The following is a 22,812-nucleotide window of genomic DNA, read 5'->3' on the forward strand; positions in this document are numbered from 1 at the left end:
CAGGAATCATCTGTTTTGGTTTCCACGTTGTGGACAACTCTCTAAGTTTCCAGAATGAATGCTGGAGCCCAGGGATTCCTGAACATGCACAACAGTTTAAGAGAACCTCGGGGATCCGCTGAGCCAGAGTCCTGCCAGCATAGCTTGACTCAAGACCCTAATTTTAGGGGGAACTATGGTCCAGGGGCTAGGACTCTGCGCTCCCAATGCAGGGGGCCTGAGTTTGATCCTTGGTCAGGGAACTGGATCTCAGAAGCCGAAATTAAGACCCAGTGCAGCCAAAAACAAAAACAAAACAGAACAACTCAGCAAACAGCGTGCATTTAAAAAATACCCTAATTTTAGAAAAACAGGTAATTTTCACTGTTGAGAAATTCTATGTCCATTAATAGGTATCATTTGAAGAAGATTGCTCTTGTGTTCAACTGACTTGGTCATTGCCATTTAGAAACATTTATTTTTGATTGGAAGATAATTGGAAAGCTACAGGTAAAAGGATGACACTAGGACCCTTCCCAGCACCATACACAAAATAAACTCAAAATGGCTTAACTACTTAAATGAAGGCCAGAATCCATAATACTCCTAGAGGAAAACATAGGCAGTACACTCTTTGACATACATCACAGCACAATCCCCTTTGACCCACCTTCCTAGAGTACTGGAAATAAAAACAAAAATAAACAAATCGGACTTAATTCAACTAAGGTCACAGCATTGATCTTGGGTTGACAGCACTGCCCAAAGAGCCTGTGTAAGGCAACCTCCCAGCTGTCTGCAGCCGCAGTGTTCCCACGCCTTAGAATGGTGTATGTCAGCAAAGAGCAATGCTTTGACTTCTTACCATAATACATTCTTACTTTGCATAAGGTAAACCCAACCCTAGAGATAATAAGCTATGAAATGACCACATTAAATCTTCTGCTTGGTTCACTTCACTGGCATAAATAATTGCACAGGAAACCAGACAAATGGGCTGACGGACACTGAGCAAACAGTTCTTTCCATAGAGATTCCTGAGTCCTTAATAAAGCAAATAAACAGAAGAGAGACGAACACCATGTAGACATGCCTCTGGAATGAAGAGTGCCTGGCTAACATAGTAAGCATCTAAACTTGACATTCTGGGGGGGTTCATGTTTGGGATCGCATGTACACCCATGGTGGATTCATGTCAATGTATGGCAAAACCAATACAGTATTGTAAAGTAAAATAAAGTAAAAATAAAAATTAAAAAAATAAAAAATACTTAGTTGAGTTAAAACAACTATGTGACAAGAAGTAAAACAATAGTGATTGTGTTTCAAGAACCAAGGTACCTAAGTAAGGTCACCTGTCCCTCATGAGACTAAAGGTGTAAGGTTGCTGTCATCCATGGATGGCCCAACTCCCCTCCACTCTGCACCCCCAACCCCTGCTTTGCATCTCTCTCTCTCTCTCTTTTGTCAACATTCCTCCTCTCCTGTACAGAGGTCCACAATTTATAGGTATTTCAGGATCTCTGCTCTCCTATTCGGTCTCAATTCCACAATGAGACAGCTACACTATTTTTGGTAAATCCCTCTTGCACTGGTGCCTGGAAGCTACCTCCATGAAGTAAGCTGGGCAATGTTAGTTCTCATCTCATCTGTTTTCCTTATCTCTGTGCTCCTTGATGTTCAAGGTCCAAAAATAGTTTTCCAATTGGGAGATCAACTCTACCATTATCAGTGAAAAAGAAGTCATGTATTTTACTTTTATTGTGTTTTACAAATCTGTCATTCCATGATAATAAATCAGGATAAATAGCCTTATCACTTAACTACACATTATTTGACACCTGCCTCAGATAGAATTTTCTCCATGGCATGTTGACAGAGTCAACATGAATATCACTACTTCAGAGAAATGACTTGGGGAGAGGAGGGAGCACTTTCCATACAGAGGGATCCTTCTCTGACCCATGGGAATCAGAGACACAAGGAAGGAACCGCTGACTATTCCGTCTAGAAACTGTAACTGGGGTTTCTTGCGAAGCTAGAAATATCTGTACCATGCAAAAAATTATGGAAGTAATAATAGACTATTCCCCAAGCACGCTTATATTTAGGACTCTCTTCTTAGGGTCCTGTCCATTCTCCTGTATGTAATCCCGCTAACTATTATCAGGAGGAATAGGTCAGATCGGACTGTGATGCAATTTTCACGATCACCACCAGAGGGCGGGGCTGCCTTCAGATGCGGTTCCTCACTGTAGTCAGGAGCTGGTTTCACTTGCCTACTTTGTAGCCACAAGGCAGAATATTGCTGCAGTATAGAAAGGCGCTCTCGGTTTCTGAGTGAGGAGCTTCTGTAACATCCAGATGGAGACTACATTTGTTAGACTGATGTATTCCAGGGAACAAGGATCGTTTTCTTTTGTGAACATGCATCCTGTCACTCACTCAGTTCTTCTGATCATCTTAGTATTAGGTAAGTAACATTTTATTCTAAATGTTAATGATTTTTCACTTTCTTATAATTATGGATAAGTTTTATTTTTATTCTCTGACTGAAAACTCCTCTCCTGTACATTTCTATGACAACAAAGTGATTTTCTTGTAGGAGGGAACAATGGTGACTCAGTGAACCAGACAGAAGGCCCAGTGACTGTCTCAGAGGGGGCTCTCATGACCCTGAACTGCACTTACCAGACTGCTGGTTTTTCTCCCTATCTTTTCTGGTATGTCCAGCATCTCAACAAAGCTCCTCAACTCCTCCTGAAGGGCTTAACAGCAGACAAGAAGGTAGAGCATGAAGGTTTTCAGGCCACTCTTGTTCAGAGTGACAGGTCCTTCCACCTGCAGAAACGGGCAGTGCAAGCATCAGACTCGGCTGTGTACTACTGTGCTCTGAGTGACACAGTGACACAGGGCTGCGGGGGAGCTGAGCACAAACCCAGAGTGCAGACGGGGCTCTGGCTGTGGGCAGCCCTGCAAGGGGTGTTGTTTCTCTCTCCAGAGGTACTGTCAAAGCACTTCCAGCTCTGATACTCAGAACCAAGGACACTGGAATTCTTGGATTGCCCTACGGAAAAATCTGGGGCAGGACAGTGTAAAGAGGAACCTAAGCGCTTTTCTCCCAAAATGCCTGGTTTCAGCCCATCCACATTTCCCCAGATGGCATAAATCCCTTAAAGTGACATTAACTCTTCAATGACAATTCAGATTATATATGCTGAAATATTTCACAATGTGTTAAGGAAAATTCCAGGGCACATTGTTGATGGATGACTGTTGACCTGAAGGCTAGTCTCTGGTTTTTAAAATTCAGGCCATGATTGTGTATCCTGCTGAGTTTCACCTGCAGACACTCTATCTTCAGTGACTGGAGTTTTATTCTCTCTTTCCTTGACTTTTCCATCGCTTCTGGTTGCTCCAGAAATGCTGCTGCCTAAGTAAGTTCCAGGAGGAGAGTTTCTGACAAGATATTCCTTCTGTAAATGGCCCTGTGAATGAGAGCAGCCCACTCTGTAAATATCGCAGGCGTTGTATGTGTTGTTTGTATTCAAACTAGGTACAGGATAGTCTCTTTCTTAGTAACCTCATCTCATCGAAATGAATCCCGAACAATGTTCAAATTACCATACAGTTGTACTCATTTCACATGTTAGCATAATGATGCTCAAAATCATTCAAGCTAGGCTTCAGCAGTACATGAACAAAGAATTTCTGTTGTAGAAGCTGGGTTTAGAAAAGGCAGAGGAACCAGAGCAGATCCAATTTCTGCTGGATCACAGAAAAAGTAATGGGATTTAAAAAATCTACTTCTGCTTCATTGACTACATTAAAGCCTTTGACTGTGTGGATCACAATAAACTGTGGAAAATTCTTAAAGAGATGGGGATACCCAAGAAACCTGTATGCAGGACAAGAAGCAACAGTTAGTGCTGGACATGGAACAATGGACTGGTTCAAAATTGGGAAAGGAGTACATCAAGGCTATATATTGTCACCCTGCTTATTTAACTTATATGTGGAGTACATCATGTGAAATGCAGGGCTAGATGACTCATCAGCTGGCATCAAGATTGCCAGGAGAAATATCAACAACCTCAATGGTATGTAGATGATTCCACTCTGATGGCAGAAAGTGAAAAGAAACTAAAGAACCTCTTGATGCAGGTGAAAGAGGAGATTGAAAAAGCTGGATTAAAACTCAGCATTAAAAAACTAAGATTACATCATCTGGTCTCATCACGTTATGGAATATAGATGGGGAAAATGAGGAAACAGTGACAGATTTAATTATCTTCGGCTTCAAAATCACTGCAAATGGTGACTGCAGCCATGAAATTAAAAGATGCTTGCTCCTCGGAAGAAAAGTTATGACCAAACTAGACAGCATATTAAAAAGCAGAGACATTACTTTACCCACAAACGTCCATATAGTCAGAGCTATGATTCCCAGTAATCATGTATGGATGTGAAAGTTGAACCATAAAGAAGGCTGAGTGCCAAAGAATTGATGCTTTCTAGCTGTGGTGTTGGAGAAGACTCTTGAGAGTCCCTTGGACTGCAATGAGAGCAAACAAGTCAATCCTAAAGGATATCAACTCTGAATATTCATTGGAAGGACTTATGTTGAAGCTGAAGTTCCAATATTTTGGCCACTTGATGTGAAGAACAGATTCACTGCAGAAGACTCTGATGCTAGGAAAGATTGAGGGCAAGAGGATAAGGAGGTGACAGAGGATAAGATGGTTGGATGGCATCACTGACTCATTGGAATTGAGTTTAGCAAACTGGTTGATAGTAAAGGACAGGGAAGGACACACAACACCTGCAATATTTACAGAGTGAGCTGCTCTGATCCACAGGGCCCTTCAGAAGGACTATCTTGTCAGGAAGGTGTCCTCTTGGAACTGACTTAGGCAGCAGCATTTCTGGAGCAACCAGAAGAGATAGAAAAGTCAGGAAAGAGAGAACAAAGCTCCTGGTGTGCTGCAGTTCCTGGGGTTGTAAAGAGTCAGACATGACCTAGGGACTGAACAGCAACAAAAATACGGAAAATTAATTCATCAATCAGTCATATTTCACACACATTGAAAAAGTGTTTATGTACTCTTACAATAAGTTATCTTGGCAGCAGAGTGAGCTCTTTCACCTGCTCAAGAAACTAGAGAAATTGTCACCCCTCCCGAAGCAGGAGCATCTCCCCACTCCTCTGCTCAGAAGCAGGATGGCGGAGCTGCTTGGGTCACTGCTCTGCGTCTCTGCTACAATCATGCCCAGTGCACAGAGAGTCCCTCTGCATCTCTGCAGGCTGAATTCCTGTCTGCACCTTCCGGGAGCAGCCTTTCTGGAAGGACAGTGGTCAGCGCAGCAGGCGGGAAGGGATGTATATTTTACTGCTGGGCAGTCTATGAGATGTGGCCAGGATACTAATCATTGTCATTTCATAATTTATACATGTGTGTGAGTTGCTAAGTGGTGTCTGACTGTTTGTGACCCCGTGGACTGTAGCCCAACAGACTCCTCTGTCCATGGAATTTTCCAGGCAAGATACTGGAGTGGGTTGCTATTCCCTTCTCCAGGGGATCTTTCTGACCCAGGAATTGAACCCTCATCTCCTCAGTTGGTAGGCAGATTCTTTATCCCTTAGCACCTGGGAATCCAAATTTGTTGGCACAACTACTTAAATGCAGAGTTTAATAGTTACAGTAGTTTTATGGTCTTGGCAGATGTACTCACCATCATCACTTAGGGAGAATCTGGACACCCACCTGAAGGTAAGCACTGCCTTCCTCCCTGACATCCTGGAGTCCTGCACACTGGGTGCTGGCCACCTGTGCACTGGGGGTTCTACATCTTAATAAACAGACCTAGAAATGAAGAGGGGGATGAAAGAACAAAAATAAATCTTAACGGTGGGGAAATACAAGTAATGTAGGAGGTTTTATTTCCCTGGTGGTAACTCGTCAGTTCTCTGCTTTTGGTCTGATCCCTCATTTCATGTACTGGGGTCCAGGCTAGTGGGAGTACAGACAGGGCATAGGATTTTTTTTTTTTTTAGCTTACCTGCTCCTCTATCAACTGAAAGAAATTTGAGGTAGGAAATGTGTCTGATTTTGGTTTCCACATTGTAGACAACCCTGTAAATTTCCAGAATGAATGCTGAGGCTAGGGATTCCTGAAAATGCACAAGAGTTGAAGAGAATCTAGGTGATCTGTGGAGCCAGAGAGTCCTGCCAGCATGATAACTTCAACTCAAGATGTTAATTTTAGGTGGAGGTTTGGTTCAGTGAATAGGACTCTGCACTCACATCAGGAGGCCCAGGTTCGATCCCTGGTCAGGGAACTAGATACCACACACCTAAAATAAGATCTGGCACAGACAAAAAAACAAACAAAAAGAACAGCTCAGCAAACAGATGTGCATTAAAAATGATCCCAGTTTTGGTAAGAACTAACAAAATTCATTTTAACAGGTGAGAAAATCTCTGTAGGTGAAAAAGGCACATTTGAAGAAGACTGCTCTCGGTTCATCTGACTGAGTCACAGCCATTGTTACTGGATTGATAGCACAGCCCTGAGAGCCTGTGTCAGGCAGCCTCCCAGCTGTCTGCAGCCACACGTCCCCAGGCCTCAGAATGGTGTATGTCAGCAAAGAACAATGGCAACAAGTCTTACCATAATACAGTCAGACTTTGCATAAAGTAAACCCTATCCTAGAGAAAAGAACAAGCTATGAAATGACCCCTTTAAATCTTATGGTGGCTTCACTTCACTAGCACAAATAATTGCACAAGAAACTAGACAAAGAGGCTGACAGACACTGAGCAAACAGTTCTTTCCAGTGAGATTCCTGAATCCCTAATAAAACAAACAAGCAAACAGAAGACAGATAAATACCACACACGTGCGTCAGGAATGAAGAGTGCCTGGCTAAATTATTAAGCATCTAAACTTGACATTCTAAAAAAATGCTTAGTTGAATTAAAGCAAGAATATGACAAGAGGTAAAAAGATGCTTCAAGAACCAGGTTACCTAAGTAAGGTCACCTGTCTCTCATGAGGCTAAAGATATAAGGTGGCTTGTCATCCAAGTAGGGTCCAGGGCCCCAAAGGAGGCCCCTTCAGGGAGGTTTACCAAACTCATTGAGTCTTCTCTCTTTACTTATAGATCAGTACTCAGTCCAAGATTCACAGTGACGCCTCCCCCCACCTCTTTGCCCTCATCTCTCTCCCTTTCTCTCTTTCACCCGCATCCCTCCTCTCTGGTACACTGGTCCACAAATTTCTAGGTTCCTCAGGATCCCCAAAATATTATTCCATCTCACAGTGAGACAGTTGGGCCATTTTTGGTAAATCCCTTATGCACTGGTGCCTAGAAGCTGCCTCCGTGAAGAAGGCTGGGCGATGTCCTGGTTCATCTCACCTGTTTTCCTCATCTCTGTGCCACCTGATGTCCAGGATCCACAACTTGTTTCACATATTTTGTCCAGTTTTCTAGTTGGAAGGTCAACTCTACCTTTATCAGTAAAAAGAAGTAACAGCAATTTATGTTTTAATTTTACAAATATGACATTTTATGGTGGATGGGGTAATAACCTGCTCATTCAACCGCACATGAGATGAGATCTGCCTTAAGGGATCTGGTGGCTCAGATGTGCAAAGAGTCGCCTGCAATGCGGGAGATGCAGGAGACTCTGGCTCAGTCCCCGTGTTGGGAAGATCCCCTGGAGGAGGGCGTGGCAAGCCACTCTAGTGTTCTTGCCTGGAAATCCCGTGGACAGAGGGGCCTGGCAGGCTATAGCCTCTAGGGCCACAGCGTCACACACGACTGAGAGCTGAGCAGAGCACAGGGCACAGGGCAGTTACTGGTCACTCAGCCGCACGTTATTTGAGACCCGACTGAGATAATGTTTCCAACATTATGCAGCATTCCAGCATTCCAGCAGCATGTGGGCTGTGTCTTGGGGATGAATAGAGCGAATCAGGTGAAGGTCTGGGGAGAGGAGGTGCCGGGGGCCAGCATGAGGAACTCCGCCCATGGCAAAGGTCATGAGGAAGGAGGCGTGGCATATGCGAAGGCGTGATCAAGCCTCAGGAAACCCCCTCTTCCTGAGCATCTACACCCCAAACCAGAGTCTGTTTTATGCTCTCACCTACACCTCTGACTTTACAGGGGGCTCTCCCCCATCACCATTTCTCTCAGAGAAGGAGTTAACTTGCAGCTCCAGTTAATAAAAATTCCTGGGCATGACAAGAGTGTTTCAACTTACAAACTCCTCTGAAGGTCCTCTAGCCTGCCTGATCAGGTTCGTCCAGCCACATGTGATTGTTTATAGCCTCCCAACCGTGAGAGGCACGAGATGCTTTAAACTTTCTAAATACAGACTCTTTTGAGAAGTTAGAAAATTATTAGTATAGTATAGTGGGTTGATTAGAAATTATATTGGTGAAGGGTTTTTTTCATTTGTCATGCCAATAATTACTGCTAATTCCCTGCCCTGGTTGTGACAAGGGTGTCTCAGGTTAAACCTCTCTGCTGACAGACTAGCTTGTGTGACAACCACTCAACCATAAACAGCACAGAAAGTTTGGAGTATTAGCATAGGGCTTTTCTCATTGTTGAGCCAATGATTGCTGCCAGGCCTCCATATCCTTAGGCACCTGGGAATATATTAATCAATGTATTTGGATTATAGAAAAGGAAATATAGTAGTTTTTGATGTTAGCAATACTAGACTTTCTGAGTCAATGAATTTTCTCTTTTGTTATAGATCACTGTACTTTGTTATAAATCACTGTGTCCTTGCTATGTAAAAATGTAAGTTTATCACTACGTTAAGACTAAATAGATCTTAAGGGGAACATTGGTGAAGGGTTTTCATTTGTTCAGCCAATATTTGCTGCTAAATTTCTATATTCCTTGCCCTTATAACGAATATAACTAGCATATAGGAGAAATAAATACTAACCTTTAAGATTAATCATGTTAAATCTTAGGCTAAGTAAATTCCTTTCTTGATTTAACAAAAAATCACCCCTGGAAAAAATGTTTTCTGGTTAACTGACCGTTATAAGAAAGGGCCATAAAATGTCAGCAGGCCTCAATGGCCAGAAGATGATGTAAAACCCATAAGACCTTTGTATAATTTTATATGAAGCACCTGATTGTGACAAGGGTCAGGTCTACTGACCCCCGCGTGACTCTGTATTCATCCCTATGTATAACAAAAGGTATATAAACAAACCCGAAAAATAAAGAAATCGGATCAGTTTCTGGAAAGACTGATTCCCCTGTGTCGTTTCTTTCTTGCTCCCCATTTTTCTGGCTGAATCCCCATCTGGTACGAGGGTACTCACCAAGCCTGCTAACTTTGCCTGGGCTTCTAAGATCGGACCAGGGAGGCCTCAGTGCCTCCTCTCCATCGGGAGAATGGAAAGACACCTGTGGCCTATGTAGGTGGTGATTGATATTCCACGTAAACCAAGTTATTCAGCCTCTTTTTCTCCACTAATTTTCCTACTACACTATCCATTTCTAATCTCTCTCTATATCTGTAATTAAATAAGTTTTTTCCTAGGATGCCTACTCCATCTCCCCTTCGAATTACCCTGGATCTACCAGGGCTGGACCCCGGCAAGGATGGAGTGCTTTCCATACAGAGGGGTCCTTTCCTGACCCATGGGAATCATGGAGACATATGTAAAGAAAAAACCCTCTGACTATTCCTCCTACAAATTGTTAACTGGCATTATTTGCAAAGCTAGAGATACCATACCACACAGAAAATCATGGATGTAATAATGGAACGTTTCCCAAAGCATGTTTGTGTTTAGGGCTCTCCTCTTAGAGTCCTGTCCCATCCTCCTGTGCGCACCCCACAAACCATCATCAGGAGGACTAGGCCAGGAGCAGGTCAGGATGAGCACAGTGAAAAAGCTGGCTTTAAACTAAGCGTTCAAAAACTAAGATCATGGCATCCAGTCCCATCACCCCATGGCAAATAGATGGGGAAACAATGGCAACAGTGACAGAATTTATTTTCTAGGGTTCCAAAATCACTGCACATGGTGACTGCAGACATGAAATTAAAAGACACTTGCTCCTTGGAAGAAAAGCTATGACCAACCTAGACAGCATATTAAAAGCAGGGACATTACTTTGCTGACAAAGGTCCATATAGTCAAAGCTATTATTTTTCCTGTAGTCATGTATAGATGTGAGAATTGGACCAAAAAGAAAGCTGAACATGGAAGCATTGATGCTTTTGAACTGTGGTGTTCAAAAGAGAGCCCCTTAGCTCTTAGAGCCCATTGGACTGCAAGGAGATCAAACCAAACAGTCCTAAAAGAAATCAGTTCTGAGTATTCACTGGAAGGACTGATGCTGAAGTTGAAGCTCCAATACTTTGGACACCCGATGCGAAGAGCTGACTCACTGGAAAAGACCGTGATGCTGGGAATGAATAAGGGCAGGAGGTGAAGGGGACAACAGAAGATGAGATGGTTGGATGACATCACCGACTCAATGGACATGGCTTTGAGCAAGCTCCAGGGGCTGGTGTTGGTTCCTTAAGCCTGGCCTGCTGCTGTCCATAGGGTCGCAAAGAGCTGGACACGACTGAGTCACTGAACTGAACTGAGGTCAGATATGACTGTGGTGTAATCTTTAAGATCACCACCAGAGGGCGGGGCTTCTTTCAGATGCGATTCCTTTTTGTATTCAGGAGCTGATTTGACTTGCCTACTCTGTACCCACAAGACAGATGACTGCTGCTGTGCAGAACGGGGTTCCCAGCTTCTGAGTGAGGAGCTTCTGTAACATCCAGCTGGAGACTAACTTTGTTAGATTTGGTGTTTCTAGGGAACGAGGACTGTTGGCAGAATGTTTTCTGCCACTCACTCAGTTCTTGTCATCCTCTTAATACTTGGTAAGTAGCATTTTATCCTAAAATGATTTTTCATTTTCCTGTGATAACAGGTAAGTTTTATTTTTCTTCTCTGGCTGAAAACTCCTCCTGTACATTTCTACTATGACAAAGTGATTCTCTTGTAGGAGGGACCAATGGTGACTCCGTGAACCAGACAGAAGGCCCAGTGACTGTCTCAGAGGGGGCTCTCATGACCCTGAACTGCACTTACCAGACCACATATTCAGATTCCTATCTTTTTTGGTATGTCCAGCATCTCAACAAAGCTCCTCAACTTCTCCTGAAGGGCTCAACGACAAACCAGAGGCCAGAGCATGAAGGTTTTCAGGCCACTCTTGTTCAGAGTGACAGCTCCTTCCACCTGCAGAAACGGGCCGTGCAAGCATCAGACTCGGCTGTGTACTACTGTGCTCTGAGTGACACAGTGACGCAGGGCTGCGGGGGAGCTGAGCACAAACCCAAGGGGAGCAGGAGGCTGAAGTCAGGAAGAGCTATATTCTCTCCTTGATTAGAATTTAGTTTACATTTAGAGTTTTTCAGGAAAACCAGTCAAGCTCAGGTCTAATCCTAGAAACTCAGGAGGTTGGAAATCACTCTACAGGGATAAAAGGGTGGATGTCAGTCTTAGAGAAGACCCAAGCTCCAATCCCCAGAAGCACTCCTGTTCAGCCGGAAAGATTCCTCTCTTCTCTAGACTGACTTTTTAAAAAATCTATTTTTCTCATAATGTAAGATGGATATTAGATGCCACAGAATTAATAATTCATTTAGAGAAAAGACATAGATGATTAAAAGCCGCATCACCTGAATCATAATCATAAACCAACACAGAGGTACCAAGCAAATCACATACCAGTCTGCACGTGGCTGAGACGTAACGCTGTTGAGGCGCTGTTTTCAGTGAAAGCCTTTAAACTGGAGCTGCTGCAGCCATGGGATGAAAAAGCATTTGTGACTTTTGAGTGGCTGTGTTTCTTGTATTACTTATTTGTTTATTTAGTTTTGGTGCATCTGGGTCTTTGTTACTGAACTCGGGCTCTCTCCACCGGCAGTGAGTGGAGGTCACTCTTCACTGCAGTGCGTGGGCCTCTCAGCGAGGTGGCTTCTCGCTGCAGAGCACAGGCTCCAGGCGCGCGGGCTGAGCAGTTGCGGCGCGAAGCCTCCAGGGCTACATTTCTGATAGGAGGAAATAATGCATGGTCTGATCAGCTCGTACTCATTTTGACTATAGGGTGGATATTTAAAAGCAAGATTATTTTAGCACGCATTATTGATTACTGTTAGACACATAAAGCTGGACAAATTTTGTCCACCAGGAAACTTGCTATGATTGCATCAAACAGACAAGGAACTTTATCCAGCACAAATTTCCCCAGAAACCCATGCCATGGAGTGTAGGAAGAAAAGTGATGATGATTGAGAGTAAACAGTTTTATCTTCCTGTATGAAAGAAAAACTTGCCAGCTTATCTCACTGTAGATTTGGGCTGCAGATCCCTCCCCCCAAAAAAGAGCTATACAAAAATGGATGACTATTTGTTCTGAGAGCTCACTATAATCATAATAAATTGTTTTTGTCACAAAATGTATGTCTATCCTAGATGCATCGACTGAATATGCCTTTAGTCCTGATGTAATTGTTGTTAATTTAATTACAGCGTGGCAACCCACTCCAATATTCTTGCCTGGAGAATCCCATGGACAGAGGAGCCTGGTGGGCTACAGTCCACGGAGTCACAAAGAGTCAGATATGACCAAGCGACCTTCAAGTCTAAATGGGCAGGTTACAGTCACCAAGCACATCAACGAGCCACGGCATGACACAGGCAAGCTGACGTCAGCCAGTCACGCTTCCTGCTCTGGTGCAGAAGCACCTCACAGCTCAGTCTCTGTGCGTGTGCCCGGCAGGCACAGGTCAGACACCTCCACCCGGATTTGAGAGGGAACACAGAGCATCTCACTCAGAGGAAGAGCGTCCAGCATGGGGCTCCCTGGCCTGCTCAGAGCTGTCATAGCCTTTGTCTGCCTTGGTAAGGCTGGTAAGGATGACCGCAAATACTCAGCTCTGCTCAGCTCCCATGTGTAGAGGTAGGGCAGGCTATTATTGTCTGTTGGGGTTTAGGAGAGTTGGTTAACTGACAGAGGAATGAGAACTCTTAATCCTCTGTTTGTTCCTTGAAGCCCTCTGAGTTCCACCAGGAGAATCAGCCTCTTCCTTTCTGTCTCTCTCTCTCTCTTATATATGTGTATATATATATATATATATATATTTTTTTTTTCTTCTCTCTAGGATCCATCATGGCCCAGAAAGTAACTCAAAATCGGTCAGAAATTTCTGTGCTGGAGAAGGAGGATGTAACCTTGAACTGTGCATATGAAGCTAATAGCTATACTTATTATTTATTCTGGTACAAGCAATCACAAAGTGGGGAAATTATTTTCCTTATTCATCAGGAGTCTTACAATAAGCTGAATACAACAAAAGGTCAGTATTTTTTGAACTTCCAGAAAGCAACGAGTTCTATCAGCCTCACCATCACAGACTTACAGCTCGAGGACTCAGCGGTGTATTTCTGTGCTCTGAGAGACCACAGTGATGCCGCTGCCTGAGGGAGCCCCACAGAAACCTCAGCTGTTAACATGTGGAGTCCCCCAGCTATGAACAGCTTAGTGAGATTCTTGGTTAGGACAGGAGAAGGTAGGGGGGTTAGAAGTGAAAACCTCACTGTTAAGAAAATGCTATCTTTGGCTCAGAGAGCATATCTTAAAGTGTCATTCAGCAAAATTACCTTTATCTTCAATTCTTTATCTTGCAGAAGATCGTTTGCCATTTTTATTTAATTTAAAATAGTGACTTTATTAAAGTATGAAATTTGGCTTTAAAAAATTCAATAGAATTTGACTAAATCTGCACCTGAGTTGTCAGAGTTTTAGGTTCACTGCACAAATATTTATGCATTGCTAAGTCTGGCCATCATGTGGATCTGAAATATCTCTGAAAGGACACTCCTTGGACCCTCCCTGTACCCTGCCTCACCTGTGCCATGAATGACTTGGAATGATGTGCATAGAGTAACTGTTACCGCAAATCTTCACGCCATGGAGAAATGAAACCCTACAGTTTGCTCAGAACTAACCTCATCACTTGGTTGCATTCCCTATGTGTGATTACAAAGTTATGTATGTGTAAGGTAGAAAAAAGAATATGCGAAGAAGGAATGCTAAAGACAAAATAACTCACCAATTTTACTAGTCAAAAAAACTCTATTAGAGATTCATACCTCATAGGATATTTCTAGTCTGAATTTTTACCTGACAGTATATTGTGAAATAATTATTTCACAATATTATTTACAGGTCAACATCATACATTCTAATGGTGTATACACCATTATCATACATCTCCAATGTGTGATTTTACCATACTTTTGGGCTAATTCATTTTACTAGCTTTTTAGATTGTTTTACTCACTGTAGTCAACAATACTGGAATAAACACAAGGTATTTGGTCGTTTTCTTGATGACTCCTAGGAGTTTAATAGGAGTTTACCATTAAATCTTTCTGATGTGGCTCCCTGCTCATTTCTGTGACCCTGGAGAATAGAGCATCGTCACTCTGCAATTACTAAACAGTCATATTTTCCTTGTTTCACAAAATTCTTTTATATGGAGGCTTTGCTTTATACTTTAGTCCCAGTTAACTCCAGATGGCTTCAATTTGGATGATTCTGCGCCACGCATGTGCAGAGTAGCTGGCATATAACATCTAAAAGAGTTGAGTCTCTGCACTATTGCTTGGTGATACCAGGTGGGAATTAACCTAGTAGGTTTGCCTTCATCTGGAATTCCAAAAAGGAAGATACTCTTCCTTGTGTAAGGATTTTCTACCCCTATTGTACAAATAACAATGATCCCAATAAAGAGCAACTTTCCAGAAAAGAAAGTATAAGTGTGTGTGTGTGTGTGTGCACGACGCACATGTGTGTGAAAGAGGAGAGAGAGATGAGAGAGAGAGACAATAGACTTATGTAGCCGAGTCATCAAGTAATTAACTAGTTAAAAGAGTTGAATTTTGTAAAACTCATTGGAAAGAAGGAAGTAAAGTCATCTAGAGAGCAACTTTTAATGAAGAAAATAGATGTAAGCAGTTTCAAGGAATAAATCAAACCCGTGAAAGAAGAAAAATGTACCCTAGAATTGACTCTTTGCAATCCCATGGACCGTAGCCGCCAGCCTCCTCTGTCCATGGGATTTCCCAGGCAAGAATAGTGGAGTGGGTTGCCATTTCTTTCTCCAGGGAATCTTCCCGACCCAGGGATTGAACTCGCATCTCCTATAATTGGCAGTCAGTTTCTTTACCACAGTAAAGTGAGAGAAGTTGTCATTGCAACCTAACGTGAGCTTCAAAATCCTCCAGACTCCAGGGGAATATTTCAAACTCTCTGAGTCAATCCTTTGAATCTCCTCTAACTTGAGGGAGATTGAAAAAACACACACCACAGCTTCACTTTGTTCCCTTTTGTTTTTAATGTTTTTAAATCTATTTGGCTGTGCCCGCTTTTAGTTGCAGCACATGGGATCTAATTCTCTGTCTGGGGTTAAACCCAGGTCCCTAGCAACGGGAGTTCAGCGTCTTAGTCACTGCACCACCTGTGAAGTCCCTATTTATTCTAACTCTTTAGTGAATTATCAGTTTTCTCATGTATCATTATTGTGCAGAATAGGCTAAGGAAAGTTAAAGAGTGGCTTATACATGTTTTGCAAGCGTCTTCAAGCTTGTATTGTGGTCTCTCTCCGTGTGTTCTCACGTACTGCAGGCTGTCTTCAAAGCCCAAGACAAAAGGGATGTTGCAATTAATATGCTTTTGTGTATCTACATCTATATCTATAATTATGTATTGTATTTTTCAGTTGCTCAGTCATGTCTGACTCTTTGCAACCCAATGGACTGCAGAACACCAGGCTTCCCTGTCCTTCACTATCTCTCAGAGCTTGCTCAGACTCATGTCCATTGAGTCAGTGATGCCATCCAACCATCATCCTCTGTCATCCCCTTCTCCTTCAATCTTTCCCAGCATTATGGTCTTTCCAATGAGTCAGTTCTTCACATCAGGTGGCCAAAGTATTGGCGCTTCGGCTTCAGCATCAATCCTTCCAATGAATATTCAGAACTGATTTCCTTCAGGATTGACTGGTTTGATCTCTTTGCAGTCCAAGGGACTCTCAAGAGTCTAATCCAACTCGGCACTTTAAAAGCATCAATCCTTTAGCACTCAGCCTTCTTTATGGTCCAACTCTCACATCCATACGTGACTACTGGAAAAATCATAGTTTTGACTATATGAACTTTGTTGGCAAAGTAATATCTCTGTTATGACTATAACTGTGAGCTTCCATAGGGTCAGGAAATGTGAATGCATTGTACATTACACAGTACATGGAGCATAGTGGTTACACAGTAAATATTGGTTGACTGAAGAAGAATTAATTCATAAACTCAACAGATATAGAGCCTCTACCCTTTGGATGCTGTTAGGTAATTGCAGATCTATTATTTCTTGCAGTTCATTTCTCATCACCATAAGAATACTTCTGTTTATATGTGTCATAAGTTCCCTTTCTGTTTGAACAGATTTTCTTCATATGATACTATTTTCAGGCTTGCAATTAAATTAAATGGTCTCCCTCCTGTTGGCATAGACAGAGCCATCTTAATCACCTGAGTGAGTCTACAGTAAGGTATATAGACTTGTTTTCTTGTAAGCTTGGAAGTCCCTCTTATCAGTGATTCTTCTAGGTTTCAGCCAATGTTAATGTACCCCTGTATTACCTCTTTTCTGCTTTCATCTCTAGACTTTTTAATCTTTGAATTTTAGCCTCAAATATTTACTTGCTGTGGCTCAAGATATGAATCCTATTAAGCTAAGGATGGTAGTGGGCAAGGAGGGAGCAGTGGTCCAGACTGAAAGAAAGTCATAGTTACCTTAGGTTTCTTCGAGTCCCAGTACTTTCCCTTTCCATCCTAATTTCTAGGGTTCAAAGGAAATGACTTTGTGTAACAGGTGTTCTCCATACACTAGATACTGCCCATGAGTACACTGCATGGTGTCACACTCTCCGTCTCTATTTACCTTTACCGTTGCCAGGACTTGTGCTGCTTCTTTGCATATTTTCTCTTTCAAATCTAAAGACCTGGTTTAGGGATAAACACTCCTACCACTGGGAGTCCTAGCCTAAGACAAGAACAATGCCTTGTCTCTTTTTTGTTTCTGTTTTCAAGGCCTGACTTATTTTGATCAAGAACAATTTTAAGCTCCTGGATTCACAACCCTCAAGAAAATTTTTAGAAAGTGTTATCCTCAATTGTAATATTTGTATTTAAAAAATTGATATTTAAAAGACTCTGCTCCTGGGACAGTAGAAAGAAGAATCACTACATCCTTGGAGAAATGAGCTGTTTGACCTTGGAATGCTGTCTGTGAAAACAAGGTCCATAGAAGCCTGTAATTTTCTCAAAAAGTAATAACAGAAAGAGGGAATTTTCATTCTTGGGACAATTTGTAAAGAGTTTCTCTTCTTCAAGAAACTCATGCTCAATTATAGGAAAGAAGTTATAGACAAGAAAGGAGATTCTGACTTTTAGCTCAGTTTGATGACTTAAAGATTGATAGGCATTTTTCTCAGAGAACTTTAAAGTTAAAGAAATGTGAATGTTAGAAGAGATTACAATTATCTTCAATCATAAGACAGATGTAACCATTATCTGAATCTATACTAGAAAGCATTGCCCTATAATACATGATGGAGGATTTCAGAGGCGATGAATTGAGAACGGCTTGGCTTTTTACTACAATTTTAACTTTACTCTTTAGGTAGAGAAATCACAGTAAGTATAAAAAGGGAAAGTCACAGGCTCAAAGAACAAATTTTTTCTCACTCCCCTATGAGAAGTCTTCAATCCACATTTTGGTTATGTTGCTTTGAACTAGTTACTTGATAACAACAAATAGGTAAAGGCTGAAACAAAGATGATGACACAGCCCCTTTAAAAATTATTTAAAAATATATACATTATAAAGGTTAACTCAAAATGGATCATGGACTGAAATGTAAAATATAAAACTATACAACTCTAAAAAAAAACATAAGAGAAAAACTTCAGGCTTGCAGCTCAGTAAATCTTAGATCTGACACTGAAAACATGATACACTCACACACACATGCACACACTGAACTGAATCAAAATTAAAAACCTTTCCTCTGTAAAAGACCCTGTTAAAATATGAAAAGATAAGTTACAGAACTGGGGGTGAAAGTGAAAGATGCTCAGTCGTGTCCGACTCTTTGCGACCCGTTGGACTAGACAGTCCATGGAATTCTCCAGGCCAGAACACTGGAGTGGGTAGTCTTTCCCTTTAGCCTTTCCCTTCTCCAGCGGATCTTTCTAACCCAGGGATCGAACCCAGGTCTCCCACATTGCAGGTGGATTCTTTACCAACTGAGCTATGAGGGAAGAAAACGAGCCTTGGACTCGAACAGGTATTTCACCAAAGAAAGGATATACAGACTGCAAATCAGCACCTGAAAAGATGTTCAACAACATTAACCATCAGAGAAATGCAAATTAAAGCCACAATGAAATATCACTACACAAATCTCAGTGGGGCTAAAATAAAAAATGGTGATAACACAAAATTCTGGCAAACATGTGGGGAAAACTCAATCACTCACAAATTGCTGGTGAAGATATAAAATGATACGGACATTCTGGAAAATAGCTTGGCAGTTTCTCATAAAGCTAAACATGGAATCACACATTTGGATACTTATTCTAAATAAATAAAAGATTTTATTCACACAAAAACTTGTACCTGAATATTCATAACAGCTTTATTCACAGCAGTCGAAATGTGGAAACAACCCAGTGTCCTTGAGGGGTTACTGGCTAAGCAAACTGTGGCGCATCTATGCCATGGAATGCTATTCAGAAATAGAAAGACCAGCAAGCTGGACACATACAGTGACTTGGATAGATCTCATGATTTTACTACTTATGCTAAGAGAAAAATATATCATTGGTTACTTCTATATAATTCCATTTCTAGGGCTTTGTTGTTGTTTAGTCGAAAAGTCACGCCTGACTTTTTGCAACCCCATGGACTCCCACCAGGCTCCTCTCTCCAAGAGATTTCCCAGGCAAGAATGCTGGAGAGGGTTGCCATTTCCTTCTCCAGAGGCTCTTCCTGACCCAGGGAGTAAGCCTGCATTTCCCGCCTTGGCAGGCAGATTCTTTTACCATTGAGTCACCAGGGAAGCCACTCTATGACATTATTAAACAACAAAATTGTATGGACGAAGAATGACTAGTGATTGTCTGGGGTTAGTGATTAGGGAAGGGGGTCAGTGTGGCTGCAAAGGTGTGCATGGCCTCGGAAGGCTTGCTATGATGAAACAGTCGTGCATCTTGATTGTGGTGATGAACCTACATGTGATATCCACGAATACGTGAATCTGTATGTGTGTAACCTATACATGTGATATCCATGAATTCATGAATCTGTACGTGTGTAACCTATACATGTGATACACATGAGTACGTGAATCTGTACGTGTATAAAATTGAATAGAGGTACACACAGACACCCACAAATGACTGTATGCAAAACTGGGGAAATCTGAAAACTGAAACATGTGGCTTTTACTAATGTTAATTTCCTGGTTTAGATACCATGGAGGAGACCGGATAAAGAGTACACAGAGCCTCCTTGTACATTTTTGGAAACTTCCATGAATCTATAGTGATTTAAAATTAAAAGTATTTTAAAACGACATGCAATTTTCATAAAGTTCACAACTGTAAATCACCTCTTGAGCTTCGTTACACATCCCTCATCCAGCTCCTGGATTCAGTTAGTGTCTATTCTACAAAGAGCTCCTGCATTTATCTTGCAGTTATATTTCACATCTTCTTTCTGAGATACACATTCAGAAACAAAGAAACGCTGCCCTCTAAATATGCTTGTAAGAGAGCTTGCTAAGTGTGGTTAAAATGAATTAAATGAAAGGATGCTAAAATGGATATGTTAGTTCAATGACTTTTAAATCACTGAGAAATTACCAAATTTTCAAATAAAAAGTCCAAGAACAACAAACCCCAAACACTGTTACTGTAAGAACGTCTGTGCTGCTTCTTCTTTCTTGTTGCTGAGTGGGTAAAGGGTCAAGTGACATCAGAGCAGTGCGGGTGAGAGCTGATGCTCTTTTTCCGCATTGAAGCTGGTGGGGGTGGGGCAGAGTGTGCTGTTCAGACAAGTCTTTAGAGAGCTCCTATAAACAGTGGTCAAGTCCACAACATAGACACACGTTCAACGACAAAATCCAGTGGGTGTCATAGAACCAAGCACATTAAGCAACGCTAGTTTTGCTGTTCTTATCTTCTGCGACCCACTCTGCCCTGCGACTTTCTGACCTGTCTGATGTCTATATTAGAGAGCTCTTCTCTCCCTCTGCCATGATCGCCCGTTCTGTTCTCCCAAGATCTATCAAGTTATTGACCCCGAGTTTTAGTTTTGCTTGGTCCCTGAAGCCAGACATAAAATTATTTGAAGAAATGGATTTCTTAACTTATATTCCCAATTCTCTGCCAAACAGGTTTCCAGTCAGATGCACAGCTGTTCTCTCCCTCTGCTTCCCTCAGCACTCTAGCCTCTTTACGGTCTCACTGTGAGATTCTTGTGTACCGTAGAGGGAGACACAGTCCATCACACCTATGCCGCTGCTGCTAAGTCCCTTCAGTCGTGTCCGACTCCCTGCGACCCCACGGACTGTAGCCTGCCAAGCTCCTCTGTCCATGGGATTCTCCAGGCAAGAATATGGGAGTGGGCTGCCATGCCCTCCTCCAGGGACCTTCCCGACCCAGGGATTGAACCCATGTCTCTTGCAGCTCTTGCACTGGCAGATGGGTTCTTTACCAGTAGTGCCACCTGGTAAGCCCCGTTACACTGATGCTTGGGCTCAACTCCTATAACTGTTGGTAGCAGTTTAGTTTTGAACCCATGTCTCTTGCATCTCTTGCACTGGCAGATGGGTTCTTTACCAGTAGTGCCACCTGGTAAGCCCCATTACACTGATGCTTGGGCTCAACTCCTATAACCGTTGGTAGCAGTTTAGTTTTAAAGTACACTCAAGGAACAATGACATGATTAAAACTGCAGGCAGAGAAGGCTTTTCTGATTACTGTGTTAGACTGCCTACGTACTGTGGCCACCAACATAAAAGATGTCCCTCCCTCAATATTTGTCTTTGTAGGTTGCATAGTTGGTCCTGTGAGATGTTTGTGTTTGTGACCACCAGGTGGCAGTGATTCCATTCCTTTCATTTTTCCAGTGCCTTAAAAGCCAAAAGCATGACAGCTACTAGAGGATTTGCTCGTGACTGGCTGCGCCCGGACAAGAAAGGCTCTCCTGTGCATTAGAGAAGAACTAAGACACAGGAGCAGCTCCTCAGGGGAGAAGATTTGAATCATTAAGATTGCATCAAGAGTGAGACGGCAGGATGGAGAACATGCTGGAATGTGCACTCATAGTCTTGTGGCTGCAGCTTGGATGTAAGTTGCAGGTTAAGAGATGGGACCCTGCGGGCACGTTTTCCCAAAGATGGGGAGGAGAGAGAGAGGAGTTTAGACACTGCTCATCCCAGACTTTGTGTTGGAACTTTTAAGTACTGCTGAACTGAAAGCTTTGCGTTGTTTCTGATTTTGTTTTCCTGAACAGGGTTGAGTGGTGAAGACCGAGTGGAGCAGAGTCCTCAGACCCTGAGAATCCAGGAAGGGGACAGTCTCAGTCTCAACTACAGCTACACTGTCAGCCGTTTTAGCGGGCTACAGTGGTATAGACAAGATCCTGGAAAGGGCCCCGAACTCCTCTTCCTTCTTTACTCAGTTGGGGATGAAAAGCAGGAAGAAAGACTGAGAGCCACCTTGTTAAAGAAGGGAAGTTCTCTGCACATTGAAGCACCCAAACCTGAAGACTCAGCCACGTACCTCTGCACTGTGGAGACACAGTGCTCCCCAGGCACCTGCAGACTGTACCCAAACCCTGAAGCGGCGCCTCTAGAATAAGGGCGGCTTTGCTGTTTTCCTTCCTTCTGGGCACCCAGAGCCTCTTCCCAAGTGGTCCCATGGAGAACGAACTCTTGTGACGCAGCCAGACAGCAGAGATTACTGGGCATTCTGTCCAGGATGCTAGACAGTGCCCCCCGTGTGACCATGGATCAGTCTGCTCTTTTAAACAGCCCAGAGCTCCCCTCGTGTAGATTCGAAAGGGATAGTGGTGGTGTGGAGTCTCGGGCCCCCTGAAAAGACACCACAGATATGTACCTTCTTCCCTGAAATAATTTTTTTTACATTCTCTTGTAATAGTCTGGCCACATGTCTGTAAGATAATCTTTCCCATTTTAATAGATTCTCGAAGGTCATATCTCCACCAGCCCTATTACTACATTTCTCTTCTCCTTAATAGTCAATTAGTTGACTGTATAGACTTACTGTCTCCATTTCTTCAATTCCAGTCCTCCCCTCCTTGAACCTGACTTCTGTGAGCATTACTCTGAGAGATGTTCTCACTTAAACCAGTGGCTTTGGTGGTGATAAAGCCAATGATTATTTTTCAACCTCATCTCATCTGAGATTCTCATTTTCTCATCCTTTTTAAAAATAAAATTTCTTTTTTTAAAATCAAAATAATACTCTCATTTATTTACATAATCAAATAGCACTCTCTTTTTTCTTCTCTCTCTTCCACATAGTCTATTTTTGCCTCCCCAGAGGAACCACTTTTTATTCTCAGGTGATGACACTGACATTTATCTCAATATTCAAAATGACCCTTGGCTTTTTCTTCTCTCTCTC

At 42.4% G+C, this 22,812-nt stretch overlaps 3 gene segments (V, D, J or C); all 3 read left to right on the forward strand.

Annotated features, from left to right (window-relative positions):
• The first annotated feature begins 2,406 nt into the window (after nt 1–2,406).
• LOC108634687 lies at nt 2,407–3,009 on the forward strand. The segment is given in 2 exon segments: nt 2,407–2,452; nt 2,585–3,009. Coding segments are annotated over 2 exon segments (471 nt in total).
• Nucleotides 3,010–10,763: 7,754 nt separating this feature from the next.
• On the forward strand, nt 10,764–11,412 carry LOC108634688. The segment is given in 2 exon segments: nt 10,764–10,904; nt 11,030–11,412. Coding segments are annotated over 2 exon segments (429 nt in total).
• Nucleotides 11,413–21,458: 10,046 nt separating this feature from the next.
• On the forward strand, nt 21,459–22,023 carry LOC102171705. The segment is given in 2 exon segments: nt 21,459–21,510; nt 21,677–22,023. Coding segments are annotated over 2 exon segments (399 nt in total).
• Nucleotides 22,024–22,812: the final 789 nt, after the last annotated feature.

Source organism: Capra hircus, unplaced genomic scaffold, assembly GCF_001704415.2.
Source record: "Capra hircus breed San Clemente unplaced genomic scaffold, ASM170441v1, whole genome shotgun sequence".
NCBI lineage: Eukaryota > Metazoa > Chordata > Mammalia > Artiodactyla > Bovidae > Capra > Capra hircus.